Source organism: Eleutherodactylus coqui, chromosome 4, assembly GCF_035609145.1.
Source record: "Eleutherodactylus coqui strain aEleCoq1 chromosome 4, aEleCoq1.hap1, whole genome shotgun sequence".
In the NCBI taxonomy this organism is placed as follows: domain Eukaryota; kingdom Metazoa; phylum Chordata; class Amphibia; order Anura; family Eleutherodactylidae; genus Eleutherodactylus; species Eleutherodactylus coqui.
The window spans coordinates 135510325-135525592 of record NC_089840.1 but is presented as its reverse complement, the minus strand read 5'-3'; the positions used below and the strand labels follow the sequence as shown (position 1 = coordinate 135525592).

General features: G+C 43.3%; 1 protein-coding gene across 4 annotated transcripts in view; it reads left to right on the top strand.

The window, feature by feature from the left end:
* Positions 1-15268, top strand: part of RBBP5 (RB binding protein 5, histone lysine methyltransferase complex subunit) — a 46300-nt gene that overhangs the window by 11968 nt on the left and 19064 nt on the right. For all 4 annotated transcript variants that reach the window (XM_066600161.1, XM_066600159.1, XM_066600162.1 and 1 more), the window contains exons 2-6: positions 402-427; positions 1827-1999; positions 4464-4604; positions 14414-14576; positions 14658-14767. In XM_066600161.1, coding sequence (XP_066456258.1) covers positions 1857-1999; positions 4464-4604; positions 14414-14576; positions 14658-14767 — 557 coding nt within the window. In that variant the 5' untranslated portion in view covers positions 402-427; positions 1827-1856. The remainder of the gene's footprint in view (positions 1-401; positions 428-1826; positions 2000-4463; positions 4605-14413; positions 14577-14657; positions 14768-15268) is intronic.

Genomic DNA, 15268 nt, shown 5'->3' with positions numbered 1-15268 from the left:
TATGAAATAGTGCTGCATGCAGTGGAATTTCATCCTGTAAATTGCTGGATGGCCATTGGGAAATTGAAAGCACCTCATTATTGTCAATGGGGTTCCTTCGGTTCCCTTTATGGTGGTTCTGTTTTTCAGAACCCATAGTGCTAATGTGAAGTAGCCCTTAATTGAACCTCTTTCTTATGTAGGGGTTGGCGGGTTCTTCCTTATCTTTCAGCACCCTATAGTCTCTCTTCCATTCCTATATGCTGTCTCCTAATTTCCAGAAAACGTCCCAGTTGCCACAAATAAATCCATGTATTGTAATATAGTAAAGCGTGTGGTGCAGCTGCAGTTTTTCTCTATTTGGGGAAATATCTGTACGGATGCCCTTATCAATATATAACTAGATATTTTTTTCCTTTTAGAATCCTTTGGTCAGAATTACCCAGAGGTAAGTGCATGCAGTGTTGTGCTTGCAAGTTAATTTGTGTAATATACATTTTTTTGTTTTCTGTTATATATAGTATTGCTTTGTGTTCTTTATCCGCTTAATGATGCAGCTTAATAAAAAAAAAGTCTTATTTTTCCATGGATGTAGCGGTCTGGAGGCTGCTACTTTGCAGGCTGGGTTGTATTTTGCAATGCTGCCATTTAATGTATCCTATGATGTACTGGAAAACTTTTAAAAAAGTGAAGTAAATGGAAAGAAACACAATTGCACCAGCTTTTTTACTGCATACACCCTGCAGCAGAAGTGACATAATAACTCTATTCTATGCATCAGTATGATTACAACGATAATAGAAAAAAATATGAGTTTCTGCCACCTTCTTCTGACTTCCATAACTTTATCTGTTCATCAATGAGGTTGTGTGAGGGCGCTTTTTTCTGCACGACCTGTGGCTTCTGTTGGTATTATTTGGGAGTAAAACAGGCTAAGGGGTTACAGTCGCATAATGAGGCACGAGGTCCGCTATTAGAAGTAACCACGTAAGCCCCCCAATGTGTTTGGATGAGCAACGGCATCATCGGAGGGTAGGGCTATGTCTTACTTTATTTCAGACAATACCAAGAAGCTGTTCATGGCTTGAAATGTTTCTGAGGGCATTCTTAAAGCTGATGCTAGTACCTGGGAGAAGAAGGTACTCAAACTAGTCACAGAGGGGGTCAGCCGTTTCCAAGTAGTTATTGATGGAGCAGAAGGTGCCCTTGTTTTCAGTACCTTCAACAGGTAGTGAAAAAGCGCAGAGCACAAAACCCAAACCCAAATAAACTGAAAGTTGTGCAGGGGATGCAATAAAAATGACATTACTGATTATGATCTCATATCTTAGTATTTTCATCACAATTATAACTTTTACTTGGAGACCCCTCTAACAGTTGTCTTCAAACTTTGCATTAAATATTTTATAATTAAACGGGACAAGATTAGGGCACTCTATCGTTCAATCTTCCAGTCTTTGTTCCTCAGCACGTTTATTGAGGTTAAAACAAGTGCTCAGTTGGCCATGTAGTTTGGCATGGAAGGTTGGCCCATCGTAATCAACGCAGACTGATAAAACATGTCGACTGTTGCTCACATGGCAGATGATCGGCTTTATGGGGATAAATGAACGTTCATAGTGTTCATATGTCAGCTACATGTGTGCCGTGGATCGGACGGCTTCCATTGCTGTCCTTGCGGGAATCGGTAGAGAATTGGAGCATTCTGCGATAATCTGTTTATAGTATAAAGACAGCGCCATAATAGTCTATATTTTCATCTTTTGGACATCTTCCAATATTTAGAATTTCTTAGCCTTGTCTGTTGGCCATGTACTTGTGTTCTGTCAATTGTTTTTGTGTTGTAGGAGGCAGATGGCACGTTGGATTGCATCAGCATGGCCCTCACCTGCACATTTAATAGGTGGGGAACGCTGCTTGCTGTAGGCTGCAATGATGGTCGTATCGTCATCTGGGATTTTCTAACGAGGGGCATTGCTAAGATTTTAAGTGCTCATATTCATCCTGTGTGCTCTCTTTGGTGAGTATTTTGCATGAAAGGTCAGAATATAATTTAGCTTAAAAAAAAAAAAAATTCTTACTTTTTCCTGTTTTCTGAACTACTCAACATGATAAAAAATAATCTTTTTTTCAAATCGAACAGAGAGCAGAACAGAATACAAACAGAAATGGTAGTTTCTGTTTTTCCACATCAAGAGAACGGAATTAAAAAAAACTGGAGAGTTTCTATCAGTTTGTTTGCTTCCGTTTATATCTGTATTGTGTTCTTTAGTCTTTCTAGCCTTTCGCACATGCTCATTTGAAAAGTGATCAGTTAAATGAACATCAAAAAAGGGACAAACGGAAACTTTTCTGTTTGCTTCTGTCGCTCATTGACTGTTCACACTACTAACGACCGCTTGTCCATCAAATTTGTGTGTGTGTGTGTGTGTGTGTGACATGTGAGTTACATGCAGAGCCTGACAGCACCTGTGATGATAGTTACCGGCTCTTAGCTCTGCCCCCTGATCACATGACAGGGATGTTATCAGAGGTCCTTTATCATCCTCCTGCAGTGAATGAGGCGTTATGGGCAGACTACATTCCCCACAACCCCCGTGGCCTCATTTGCTATGTATACAGCAGTACTCAGTCTGTCAGTTTGTACCTGGTTGTCAGACTGCTGCACAAAAAAATTACACCTCACAAATGTCCACATACATAGCTTTCAGTGCATAGTGACCAACAACATTGAAGCATACTCCTTTACCACTATCTTCACATCTCCTGAACACGATATCATGTCATCTCAAGTGCCAATACCGCCAACACCAGTCCAGCCTTCATCTAATCGTCAACCGTTGTCCAGTGATGAAACTAACCGTCGCTGTCGTGCAGACATGTCAGCACACAGGGTTCAACACTGCCGTGAAGGTAATGCAGCTTACATGACACAGCGACAAGCCACGATTTCACCTTAGCCACCAGCTGAAGTTCCTAAAACACGACGCTCATATGCGAGAGCTGTGAGCGAACATGTCTCCTCAGCGAGCTGCTGAAGTTTGTAAATCATGTGCAGCTCATATGCGAAAGTAACGTAACAGAGCTGTGTGTGTGACGTGCATGTAGCAGAGCTGTGTGTGTGTGTGTGTGTGTGTGTGTTTGTGACATGCATGTAGCATGTCTCAAGCACACATTTATTTAAGTGATGTCTCAACTTTTTCCCAAGTTCTGTTAATTAAATTTTAACTGTATAATGAAAATATACACCACCTTCATTGTAATTTGTGTTGCTCTTAAACATGTTGACTAAGTGAATCACAAAATATAACTTCATTATGCATTAAAGCTTTATTTACAACTCCAATTCTGAAAAAGTTGGGACAATGTGTAAAATGTAAATAGAAGTTAAGAAAAAAAGAATGCACTGTTTCGGAAATCTCATAACCATGCTTTATTCACAGTTGAAAGGGAGATATTTTTTCCATTTTTATTACAAAAAATTAACTTGTTTAGAAATTGATGGCCGCAACACATCTCAAAAAAGTTGGGACGGAGTTAACACCAGATTGGGAAAGTAATTGGTACTAATGCAAACAGCTAGAGGGTCTATTTTCTAGGTCACATGACTGTGTATAAAGACACCATGTTAGAGAGGCAGGGTCTCTCAGAAGCATAGATGGTCGGAGGTCACCAATCTGTAAAAAACTTCGTCTGAACATTGTAGAACATTTTATAAAAAGATTTTTCAGCATAAAATTAAGACTTTAAATATCCCACCATCTACAGTACATAATGTCATCAAAAGATTCAGAGAATCTGGAGAAATTCATGTGCACAAGCTGGTGTCCCTACTAATTTTATGAATAAACGGGTCCTCTTTCCAATGCTTAAAGGGGTTCTGACACGAAAAAAGTTTTTATGCTTAAGCAGCCATTGCTCCTTGGTCTGCCTAATAGACACAGGGAACCCACGATTTTTGGTCTGTTAAAGCATTAAAACTAATACTTAGCTTGTTTTCCATTGTTGTTGTGCTGTGGGGGTTATCTCCCAGCAGGCAGTCGTCTTCATCCGACGGGTGGGATTGCGCACAGGTGCAGAAGAGAGATGCCCTCTGACAGGAGTCAGGATGGGCCGCCTCTCCACTGCGCATGCGCAGCACTTGGGAGTTCAGCCAGGACGGACGGGCCGCCCACAGCGAGCACTGCTTGTGACGTGCTTGCTGTGGGCAGCCCGTCCATTCACCTCAGAAGTGGCTGGCGGACGGAGCAGAGCAAGAAGCTGTCATTTTGACTGCTCCAGCTCCTCTTCAAGAAGCCGCAGAGGATGCGGGATAGAGAGGACATTCTTGGCGATCGGTTCTGGCCAGGCAAGGTAAGTAAAAAAAATGTTTTTCATGTCAGAACCCCTTTAAGAAGCCTGTGTACACTGTTAGCCTCCATGCAAGAGGATGGGAGGTAGGGTAACCTATGCAAGTTTATACATATTTGTTTTCTATCTTACAGCTGGAGTAGAGATGGGCATAAGCTTGTAAGTGCTTCCACTGATAACATTGTATCCTTGTGGGACATCCTTACTGGAGACTGTGACCAACGGTTTAGATTCCCTTCTCCAATCCTGAAAGTCCAGTTCCACCCGCGGGATCAGTAAGTAACATATATTTTCTTTTCAAAGGACATGTGTTTGACTACATTGTTTATTTAGGTATGTGTGTAAGACTTGGCTACATTTAACAGCATTTAGACAGATGCTTTTTAAAGCAGCTTCTTGGGCCATTTGCACAATGGACAGGAGGAGCTCATTGACTTGTATGGGAGACTGTTCTAGACTTGCTCTGTGACCTGTCCACGGTGAACGTCGTCAGAAAAAAATAAATAAATATGCAACATCGGAGTTGTGCTTTTTTTCGTCACCCTATCTCCAGAAAAAAATGTAATAAAAAAACAATCATAAAGTCATATGTACCCCAAAATAGTGCCAGTAGAAACTACAGCACGTCCCGCAAAAAATGAGCCCTCGCACAACTATTTAGATGGAAGAATAAAAGTGTTTTGGCTTTCAGAAGATGGCCACAAGAAATAATTTCATTTTTTTTCCAAAGATTTTTAAAAGTAGTAGAGCCAAAAAGAAAAACTATAAATTTGGTCTTATAGTAACCGACCCACAAAATAAAGTTATCATGTCATTTTTTTCTGCAATGTGTACATCTTAGAAACAAGACCCAACCCTCTCCCAAAGATGGCAGGATTTAGTTTTTTTTGCATTTCACTCCGCTTACAATTTTTTAAAAACATTTTCAGTACATTATATGGTACGTTAAATAGTGACATTGAAAAATACAACTCGCCCCGCAAAAAACAAGCCCTCATACAGCTACTCTTAAAGGCTAAATAAGAGTTATGAATTTTTAAAAAATGAGGAAAAAACGAAAATGTCTGGGGGAAAAAAAAGACTGCGTCATTAAGGGGTTAAAGAGCTGGATCAATCTTTATAAGGCTGCAGACCCCGGCAGTGGCCAGATAACTCTGATTCCAATCATTTAACACCTCAAATACCATGGTCAGTAGTGATTGCAAAGCTGTTCTCATGGCAGCTGGTTGAACTTTTGGTCTGCTAATAAAGTACATCTAAAGTATAATGCTAAATCTACAATACACTACACAGTCTACTTAAGTATTGCTGTGTACCATGCAAGAGATCAAACCCTGAAGTTCCCTAGAAGTTAAATAAATACAATGTTTATTTGGTATCACTGTCCGTAAATATTCAAACTGTTAGGCTGGGTTCACACGGCAGGGAATCTTGCGGAATGACCGCAAGAAAATACCGCAAGATTTGCGCAGGAAAAATGCAGCTTCAAAACCCGCAGCTCTACGTCGCGAATTTTGGAGCGGCTTTGCCGTCTGCATTCGCTGCAGTCGTCTCTCCCCATAGAGAGGAGAGCGGGGAAAGAACTGGGAAAGAATCGATATGCTGATTCTTTGAATTCCGCGCAGCGTGTCATTTTTAGCACGGCTTGGCCGCAACAGGTCGGCTGCAGCGTTCCTGGGATAAAAAGCCGCGGCAATTCCCCACCCCACCCGCCTCCCTTCCCTGCTGAACCCAGCCTTAAACAAGAATTCATACTTCTTTATTAGATCTTTTATTTTGCAAAGTGAATGATGTAAAAAAGGTCTGGATTGTAACTTTACCAAATAAAATGAAATTAAAGTCATCAAAAGTTCATATGTACCGTAAACCTTATACTAATAAAAATACAGCTCACCCTCCAAAAAACAAGCCCCTTACACTTCTTCATGTAAAAGAAGAAATAAGAGTTTCAATTCTGAATAGAATTTGCATATAGGAAGAGAACCAGACAAGTCAATTGAAATCCCTGCACAATACCAAGTATGTAACAACAATCTCAAGATACGGGTGTAGTTAAATTAAAATTCCAATTGAAAAACTGTTCTGTGTAGTGTGATCTGACAGGACATTTATAGTTAGTTTTACTATTTAACCCCTTAAGGCTCCTGTCCACGGGCGATCTTGCATTGCGTTACTCACGGTGATAATCCGGCAGAGAGTAACACTGTGCACGCTTTTTACATAGCGTTGCTATGGAAAGTGCAGCCCCCTGTCCACGAGCGGAGAATCATAGCGATTTTCCACTCGCGGGACTCAAATCACAGCATGCTGCGATTTGCCGCGTTTCTCCGCGTTAAGCTTATTTGTGAGATAGGCTCACCGCAGAGAACTGACAGTTCTCTCACCTGCTTCCGGGCGGTGGAATATCGCTAGCTAGTGGACAGGGGGCCTTAACACTCCCGAACATTCAGTTACATAATGAAGGTTCAGGGTTTATATAGAGCGGGATCGAAAGTCAATCCTGCCTGATACAATGCGGGTGCCGGCTATCTGACAGCCGACACTTGCCTGCAGCAGTCAAGATCAACACTAGCACTGATCGTGAGTATGAACTGTTTAAATGCTGCCATCAATTCTGAGAGCTGCGTGCTGTTTGGTTGCCTTCTGAAGGCTCCTAGCGCTGCCATTGCAAATTGCCTATGAAGCCATGCCTGTGGAGACTAAAGAAAAGTAAAATGATTAAAATAAAGTAAAAACTTATCTTTTAATAATGAATTAAAAAAATAAACGATTTTTCCATTTTTATAATAAAACAAAAAGAAAAACACTTGTTATCGCTGCATCTGTAAGAGTCTGATCTATTAAAGCAATGTATTGCTTATTATGATGCATGGTGAATGTCAAGAGAAAATATGCATAATGTCAGAATTGGACTTCACCATCTCTAACAGCAAAATGTAATCATTCCAAAATGGCAGCAGAAAATGTATTAAGCAGTGGAGCAAAAAAAATACCTGTTTACATTTTGTACCTTCGTAATCGTATTGACAATAGGATAAAGTTTTTTCACGCCATTTTTGCTGAAGTGTGTATGCTGTAGAAATAACTCTCCAAAGAATGGCAGAATTGTTTTTGTTTTATTTCTTTTGTTTTTCGATCTCGCGCTACTTAAAATTTTTTTTTAAGTTTCTTGCTACATTTATATAGTGCATTAAATAGTATCCCTGAAAAATACAACTAGTCCTACAAAAAACAAGTCATCAGACAGCTATGATGATGGATAAATAAATAAGTTAGGATTTTCTTATAAAGTTTGGGGGGGAAAAATGAAAATTGAGAGAAAAAAAGGTTGCATTCTTTTTTTTTTTTTAAACTCGTTTTATTGAAAACATTGTATTTTGTACATCAACTGAATAAAGAAAACTTTTGGTTACATCATTAGCTCATTACATTCCTAACAAGTGTTTTAGTACATTCTATTGACATATTCCTTTGTTACATTTTCCTCTGGTAATATAATTTCTTTGTGGTGTCGGCGGAGGATGTGTTCCTTTGTTAACCCATCTAAGTGTTTCTAGGCGTCACTGTTCTCAGCAAGTTATGGAACTGGTTCTGTGTGTACACCGTACTTGGTGACCCACACCATCTTTCCCACACTTTATCGAATTTTTCAGGGCATTTTCTATTTTTATATACCATTTTTTCATATGGCAGAACGGCGTTAACAATGCTCTGCCACTTTGTGAGTGTCGGGGGGCGCCTGTCCATCCAGCGTAAGGCTATTGCCTTCCGGGCGTAAAATAGAACCTTTGTAAGAAATATCCTGTCATGATATTGCCATTGTTCTTCGTCTAAGATCCCCAACAGGCACACCGCAGGGTCGTGTGGTACTGGTATTCCCAATATTTGTGTTAGAAACTCTATAATCTCTCTCCAGTATGTCTGGATATCTACGCAGTTCCATATCAAATGGTTGAAGTTTGCATTGGGCATTCCACATCGGTGGCAGCGGTTGGTGGTTATCCGATTCATTTTATGAAGTCTGCTTGGTGTTAGATAACACTGATGTAAGATATATAGTTGTGTTAGTTTGTTATTTGCCGCCGGTGATACTGTGGTGTATATGGACATGGCCATTTCCCAATCCTCACTAGTGAGGGTGGGAATAAGTTCTCTCCATCTCTGCATTACTGTCATTGGTATGTCAGGAATTTTAGCATGTAGTAGATGGGTATACAGCACTGAAATCAGGCCTTTGGGTCCTTGTGTTCGCAGTACACCTATTAATGGATACTGTGAAAATATTTGTCTAGGTCCTGGAAACTGTGCGATCAATGCGTGTCGGAGTTGCAAGTATCTAAAAAATCCCGCCCTCGGGATCTGGTACAGCTCTTGCATTTGTTCAAAGGAAACCAGTGTTTGGTCCCTATAAACATGCTCTAGTGTGGTAACTCCTGAGTTTATCCAGAATTGTTTACCTGGCAAATTCATCAAGTGTGGTAATGCCCTGTTGTCCCACAGGGGAGTCTCCAAGGGGGTGTTCTCTTGTCTTGTTAGTGATTTGCATATCTGCCACACGTTCACTGCCAGTCTGTGGACTGGCAGCATTTGTTTGGTTATCAATTTTGGTTTTTCCAGGAGGATCCACAACGAAGTCTCCTCGAGGAAGTACATGAGATGGTGCTCGGAGTTAGGGAGAGGCGCACCCGACAGCCAATGACGGAGATACCTGACCTGTCCCGCCAGATAATATAGTTTAAAATCTGGTAACGCCATTCCTGCAATTTCTTTAGGGCGTTGTAGGGTATCTAGTCGTAGTTTGGCTCTAGAGTTTCCCCATATGAATGACGTTATTAATGAGTTAGTTTTTTTAAAGAATTTCTGTGGTATAGTTGTTTCTGTATGTTCTAGGCAATATAAGTATTTAGGGAGTATTATCATTTTTATGAGGTTTATTCTGCCTGCTACAGATAGTGGTAGGGTGCTCCAGCCTTTCAACTTTTGCTGCAGAGTTGTCAGCAGGGGAGCAATATTTAACTCGAGGCTCTGGGTGTGTTCTCTGGTGATATGTATACCAAGGTACTTAAATCCGGGAGTGGTTTGTAAGTTACAAAATACATCCCCCGTCTGCCATCCCTCTGATCTTAGGGGCATGAAAGCGGATTTTTGCCAGTTAATGCATAGGCCTGAAAAAATTCCAAACCTGTCTATTAGAGATATGGCCAGTGGTAGGGTGTTTCTAGGATCTGACATATACAATATTATATCGTCCGCATACAAGCCTATTCTATCCTCTCTGGGTCCGATTTGAACGCCTTTGTATGAGTTGTGTTGTCGAATTCTCAGGGCTAGGGGTTCGATTGCAATTGCAAATAGAAGGGGGGAAAGTGGGCATCCCTGTCGTGTCCCCCTGTGTAGTGGGAAGGAAGTGGAGACCAGGCCGTTTACCGTTACCCTTGCGGTCGGGGCTTTGTACAGGATGGTGACCCATTTTATAAACGTTTCTCCAAACCTGAATTTACGCAGCACCTCTATCAGGTACTGCCACTCGACGGAGTCGAACGCTTTAGCCGCGTCTAGTGAGGCCAGGGCCCAGTCTGCTCTCCACCTCCACCCCACCTGTGTGATTACTTGTGTTCTTCTGATATTGTCCGATGTCGATTTACCCGGGATAAAGCCGGATTGGTCCGGGTGTATAATTTTCCCTATTATTTGGTTTAGTCGGGTCGCTAGTATTTTAGTAAGGATTTTATAGTCCGTGTTTAATAGAGAAATCGGCCTATACGAGCCGCACTCCTCTGGGTTTTTGTCTGGTTTAAGTATGAGGACTATGTTGGCCTCTAGCATCGATTCTGGGAGGTGATGCTTATCAAGGATGTATTTGTATAGGGTAAACAAGTGTGGGATTATTTCTTTTTTGTAATGTTGGTATATTTCCACTGGTAGCCCATCCATTCCCGGAGTTTTGTTTTTAGCCATCTCATTTATTGCTTCTTCAATCTCTTCCACTGTAATGGGAGAGTCAAGTAGGGACCTATAGTCGTCTTGTATTTCTGGAAATATTATGTCATTTAAGTAGGTCTCTAGTTCTGCCGCTGTGTAATTTACCCTTGATTGGTATAAGTCTTTGTAGAATTGCTGAAATCTATCTAGGATTTCTTTCGGGTCTGTAAGCACTACCTCCTCGGTTGATTTAACTCGCAGTATGGTTGGGGGGGCGGTTTCCTGTCTCGCCATATAAGCAAGTAGTTTACTGGATTGGTTTCCTTGTTCAAAAAAGGACTGTCGGGTAAAGAATAGATTCCTTTGGGCTTTCTCTTTCAGGTATAATAAGTAGTCTCTGCCTGTCTGAAGCCATTTATCTCTTTTAGTGTCTATAGGGTCAGCTATATAATCTCTTTCTAGTTGTTGGCATTGCTCTGCTAAAAGTTCACCCTCACGTGCCGTGGCTCTTTTGACAAATGAAATTGAGGACCTTAAACAGCCTCTAAGGTATGATTTAAATGCTTCCCATACTAGATTTGTATCTCCATGCGTCTCATGTGCCTCATAGTATATTTGGATCTGGTCCGGTATGCGGTCATTAGGTCCAAATAATGAAAGCCAGAATGGGTGCACCCTTGGTCTCTTGATTGTGATTGGGCCTGGGTTTTTAAGGGTCATACATATTGGCGAGTGGTCTGAGATACCTCGAGGTAGGAACTCTATTGAGTCTATTTTAGGGAATAGTGAAGGGGACCCGAATATATAGTCTATTCGGCTGAGAGCGTGGTTGTGGGCTGCATGGCAGGTATACTCTTTTTGCTGCGGGTGAAATGTTCGCCATAAGTCTAGCCAACCCGTTACCGAGATAATAGAGGCCAGGCGGGTCTTGTTCGCATCTCCCTCCCCCCGAGCACCACCCCCAAATCTATCCAAGGCGGGATCCATCACCATGTTCATATCTCCCATACAGACAACTGTTGCGTCTGGAGAGAATGATGCAAATTGAATGCCGTCTGCTAGAATGGTTGTTGTTGCCGGCGGCGGGTTATAGCAACATAGTAGGACATATGGGTCATTGTTGATTTTAGCTCTTACAAAAATATATCTGCCCTCTGTGTCTCTCCTAATCTGTTCCACCTCCCATCTAAGTGTTCTTCTTATTAGTAGAGACACCCCCCTGGAGTATGATGTGTGGTATACATGCGCGGACCATTGTACCCATGGCTTCAGCAAGACTTTTGTGGTTTCAGGTGTAAGGTGGGTCTCCTGTAAGCACAGGACGTGTGGTCGCCAGGAGCGCAGCAACGTGTTCATCGCTGCCCGTTTCCTAGTAGACCCCATGCCCCTGACGTTCCAGGATACAAAGACTATCTCCGCCATTGGCTAAGAGATGTTAATCTGATCCGGATACTATTCCCCATGTTATTCTGCCCGCCAGGCGACCCCCCCCGACACTCAATTGCATTTTTATCATATATCATGTAACAGTACTTTAGCACATTTTCAATATCATCATAGAGCACTTGATGCATACAACTTAAAAACATTTTGATAAACTACTATCAACTGTAACTCTCAATCAACCTGTAATTAAACAGATTCGAAGATTATCTTCTCTATCACATACGTATTCGTGGCAACCTGTATTTAGGGGGTACCTACATAGTATAGCTTATTACAAGACTATACTTGTGGTATTGTTGTGTTGTTAAATCAGTTGTGTGGACCGGCATTGGTTAGGCTGTCATTTTCTGGGTGGGTCCCCTTGAGGATAGGAAGCATATGGGGAGGGGGTTCTAAATCACCCCGCAAGACAGCGACGAGGGGGGTCGGTGGAGGAGGAGGATGGGGGGGGGTTAAAACGGGTGAATCCCGCCGGGGCCGTAGGAAGGGAAGCTTCGTCATCTTCTCCTGGGAGTCGTAGATTACTTGTCTGCCACAGATAAAGAAAGTCTCGGTTCTGTGCCATTTGGCTAGAGTGTTCTTGTGGCGTGTTTAGAGGATAGTCACTAGTGTGCAGTTAGGAACTGTAAGGGAAATGTTCATCTTTGTGTATTGGTCTCTGCACCTAGAGAGGGGAAAATAAATGGTTATGTATACATTACGGCCCTTCTGGTCGTCGTCTGGTGTTCAGCCAATTTCCTGCTTCAGTTGGTGTGGAGAAGAAGCGGGTACGGTCCCCGTCAATCACCCGCAGTCGAGCCGGATACACCATCGAGTACGGGAGCTGCAGATCTCTTAGTTGCTTTTTGACTCCGAAGAATGTTGCTCGCTGCTTTTGGAGATCAGCCGAGAAATCCGGAAAAATGGACACTGTGGCGTTGTCATGTCGCAGGGGCCCTCCCTTTCTGGCAGCTTGTAGGATTATATCCCTGTCACGGGAGTTGAGCAGCTTTGCTAGTAGGGGTCTGGGTGGGGCTCCTGGTATTGGTGGCTTCATGGGCACTCGATGCGCACGTTCAATAACAAAGACTTGCGATAGTCCAGCATTGGGAAAGAGTTCTCGAAGCCAGCGTTCTATAAATTCTTCAGGTCTTTGCCCCTCGGCCCGCTCTGGTAGCCCCACTATGCGCAAATTATTTCTTCGCGACCGATTTTCCAGATCGTCTGCTTTTTGTCTCCAGTATTCAGCTTTCTGCGTAAGATCTCGTATTGCATCTGTCATTGGGGCGACAGTATCATCTAGGGTAGATATTCTGTTCTCTGTGCTGGCAACACGTTCTCTTAGATTTTGGAGATCTTGTCTCAGCAGACTCACATCCATTTTAACTTCATCAATTTTACTGGTGAGCGTGGCTGTAGATGTTTGTATTGCGGTCAGAAGCTGTTCAGACAATTGTTGCAGTGTTTGCACCGTTCCCTCAGTTGGATCTGGGTTGGTATGCTTTGTTGCTGCAACTCCCGCCGCAGCGGGCGCAGCGGGTTCAGGGCTGGGCTCCTTCCGGGTTTCTCCTCTTGCGAAGACTTTAAGTTTGTCTACGGATGAGTTTTGTCTAGTGGGACCCATGTCGCGGTTGTTTGGTTTTCCGCTATAGAAATTGAATGTTCTATAGGGGTCTGCTGCTGCCCCTGTTTTGCCCCTTCCCCTGGTTCTCCGAATTGTATGGTGTTTAGTCCTCTTGTAAGTGGAGGGGGGGGGGGGGGGGGGGGGGGTAAGGCCTCTCTCTATGTCCCCTTAAATGTGTCTTCTCACTGCTTTGCTTGCTAGCAGCGCTTGTTCGCTTGATGGTCACTTCGCTGCGGGTCTGGGGTCGTTGTGCACTGCGCTGCCTGTGCCTTCTATGTAATTCTGATGTCTCTGTCCTCTTCCCTTCCCCTGCAGCGGTACTATATTGGGCCCGGGGGTAGCTTTCGGCCTTGTTTTTAGGGCCTTTCTGTTTCGGTGCCACACACAAGATGGCCGCCGCAGCCGCGTTTTCGCGGTCTTTTCCCGCCAGCAGCTTTTCCTATGCCCACCTCTCAGTTGTACCTTCCGGAGCTCAACCTCCTCTTCCCCCTCTCCGCACAACTCCGTGCCGCGCCCGGGAGCAGTGCACTCCGGTGTTCAGGGCCCTGCACCTCCGCCTCTGCCTCTCACAAGATGGCCGCCGGAGCCGCGACCTCTCGGTCTTTCCTCCCGCCGGCGGTGCCCGCTATTCCGGTGCCACAGACGTCCCTCCGGGGGTTTGTCCACCTCCTCTCTCCCCCCTCTCGGAGCAAAGTCGGGCTCGGAGTCCCCGCCGCTCACCGGTGTCCTCCGCAGTACGGCCGCGGCGGCTATGGGTCTCCGCTCTCCCCGCTGACGGTACCTCAGCTGTGGCCGTCCGGGAGCGCCGTCAGGGTCTCTATCCTCTCCTCCCTCCGCCGGTGCTATTCTGGGTCAGGGGACCCTCAGGATGTCCTCAGGATTAGGGTTTTTTGCCGGTATGTGGAGGAGCGCTCCTCACATGCGGCCGGTCAGTTCAGCTGCTTGGCCACGCCCCCAAAAAGGTTGCATTCTTAAAGGGTTAAAGAGCACCTTAGTTGGTTTTGCCACCTAAGTAAAAAAAAAACAAAAAAAACCTCATCGGCCCTTGAGAACAATATTATGGATTTTAGAAATGTAGTCAATTCCTTTCTTTACATGTGTGTTTCTCAACAGGGATAAAGTTCTGGTGTGTCCCATGAAGTCTGCACCCGTCATGCTAACACTGTCAGACTCCAGTCATGTAGTTTTACCAGTGGATGATGATTCTGACCTTAACGTAGTGGCATCCTTCGATCGGCGAGGAGAATATATCTATACAGGAAATGCAAAGGGAAAAGTAAGTGCCAGAACTTATTACCTACAGAGCAAACAGTAGCCACAAATTGACACATACGTTTTTATTCCAATTCTCCTTCAGATCTTGGTGTTGAAAACAAACACTCAAGCATTGGTTGCGTCTTTCCGGGTTACAACTGGGACCAGTAATACAACAGCGATCAAATCTATAGAATTTGCCCGCAAGGGCAGGTAAGTCGAACTGCCTAAATCCCTATATCATATACCTTATGGGTGAGCAGTTTTGCATGCTCATCTGTCTATATGTCTTGGTGTTGTAGTGGTATCACACCGCATTACTCCAAGCTAGTTATTGGTAACTTGGAGTGATGGTTTGATACAACTCTAAATGTTGCAGTTATAATACTCTCCTGAGAAAGGTAACAAGTTGTTATATTCCTGAAGCGCGTTGTTGAGCATTTATATTGTATTGCGGATACATTTTAATAAACCTTACAGCACTGGAGTTCTGGCAGATTCTAATAATTTATCAGCTTTCCAGTCCAATCATTTAAAGTGCATACCTGGATCTGAGGGAGTGATCCCCACACTTAGAGCCCTTTTACACATGACTATTATCATCTAGATGGTGATATTGCAAACTGAAACGTTTTGGTGATTTATTTATTTTTATATATGTTTAACATTTAAAACCAGGCTTCTACTATAGGATGTTTTCTGATGACTCATTCC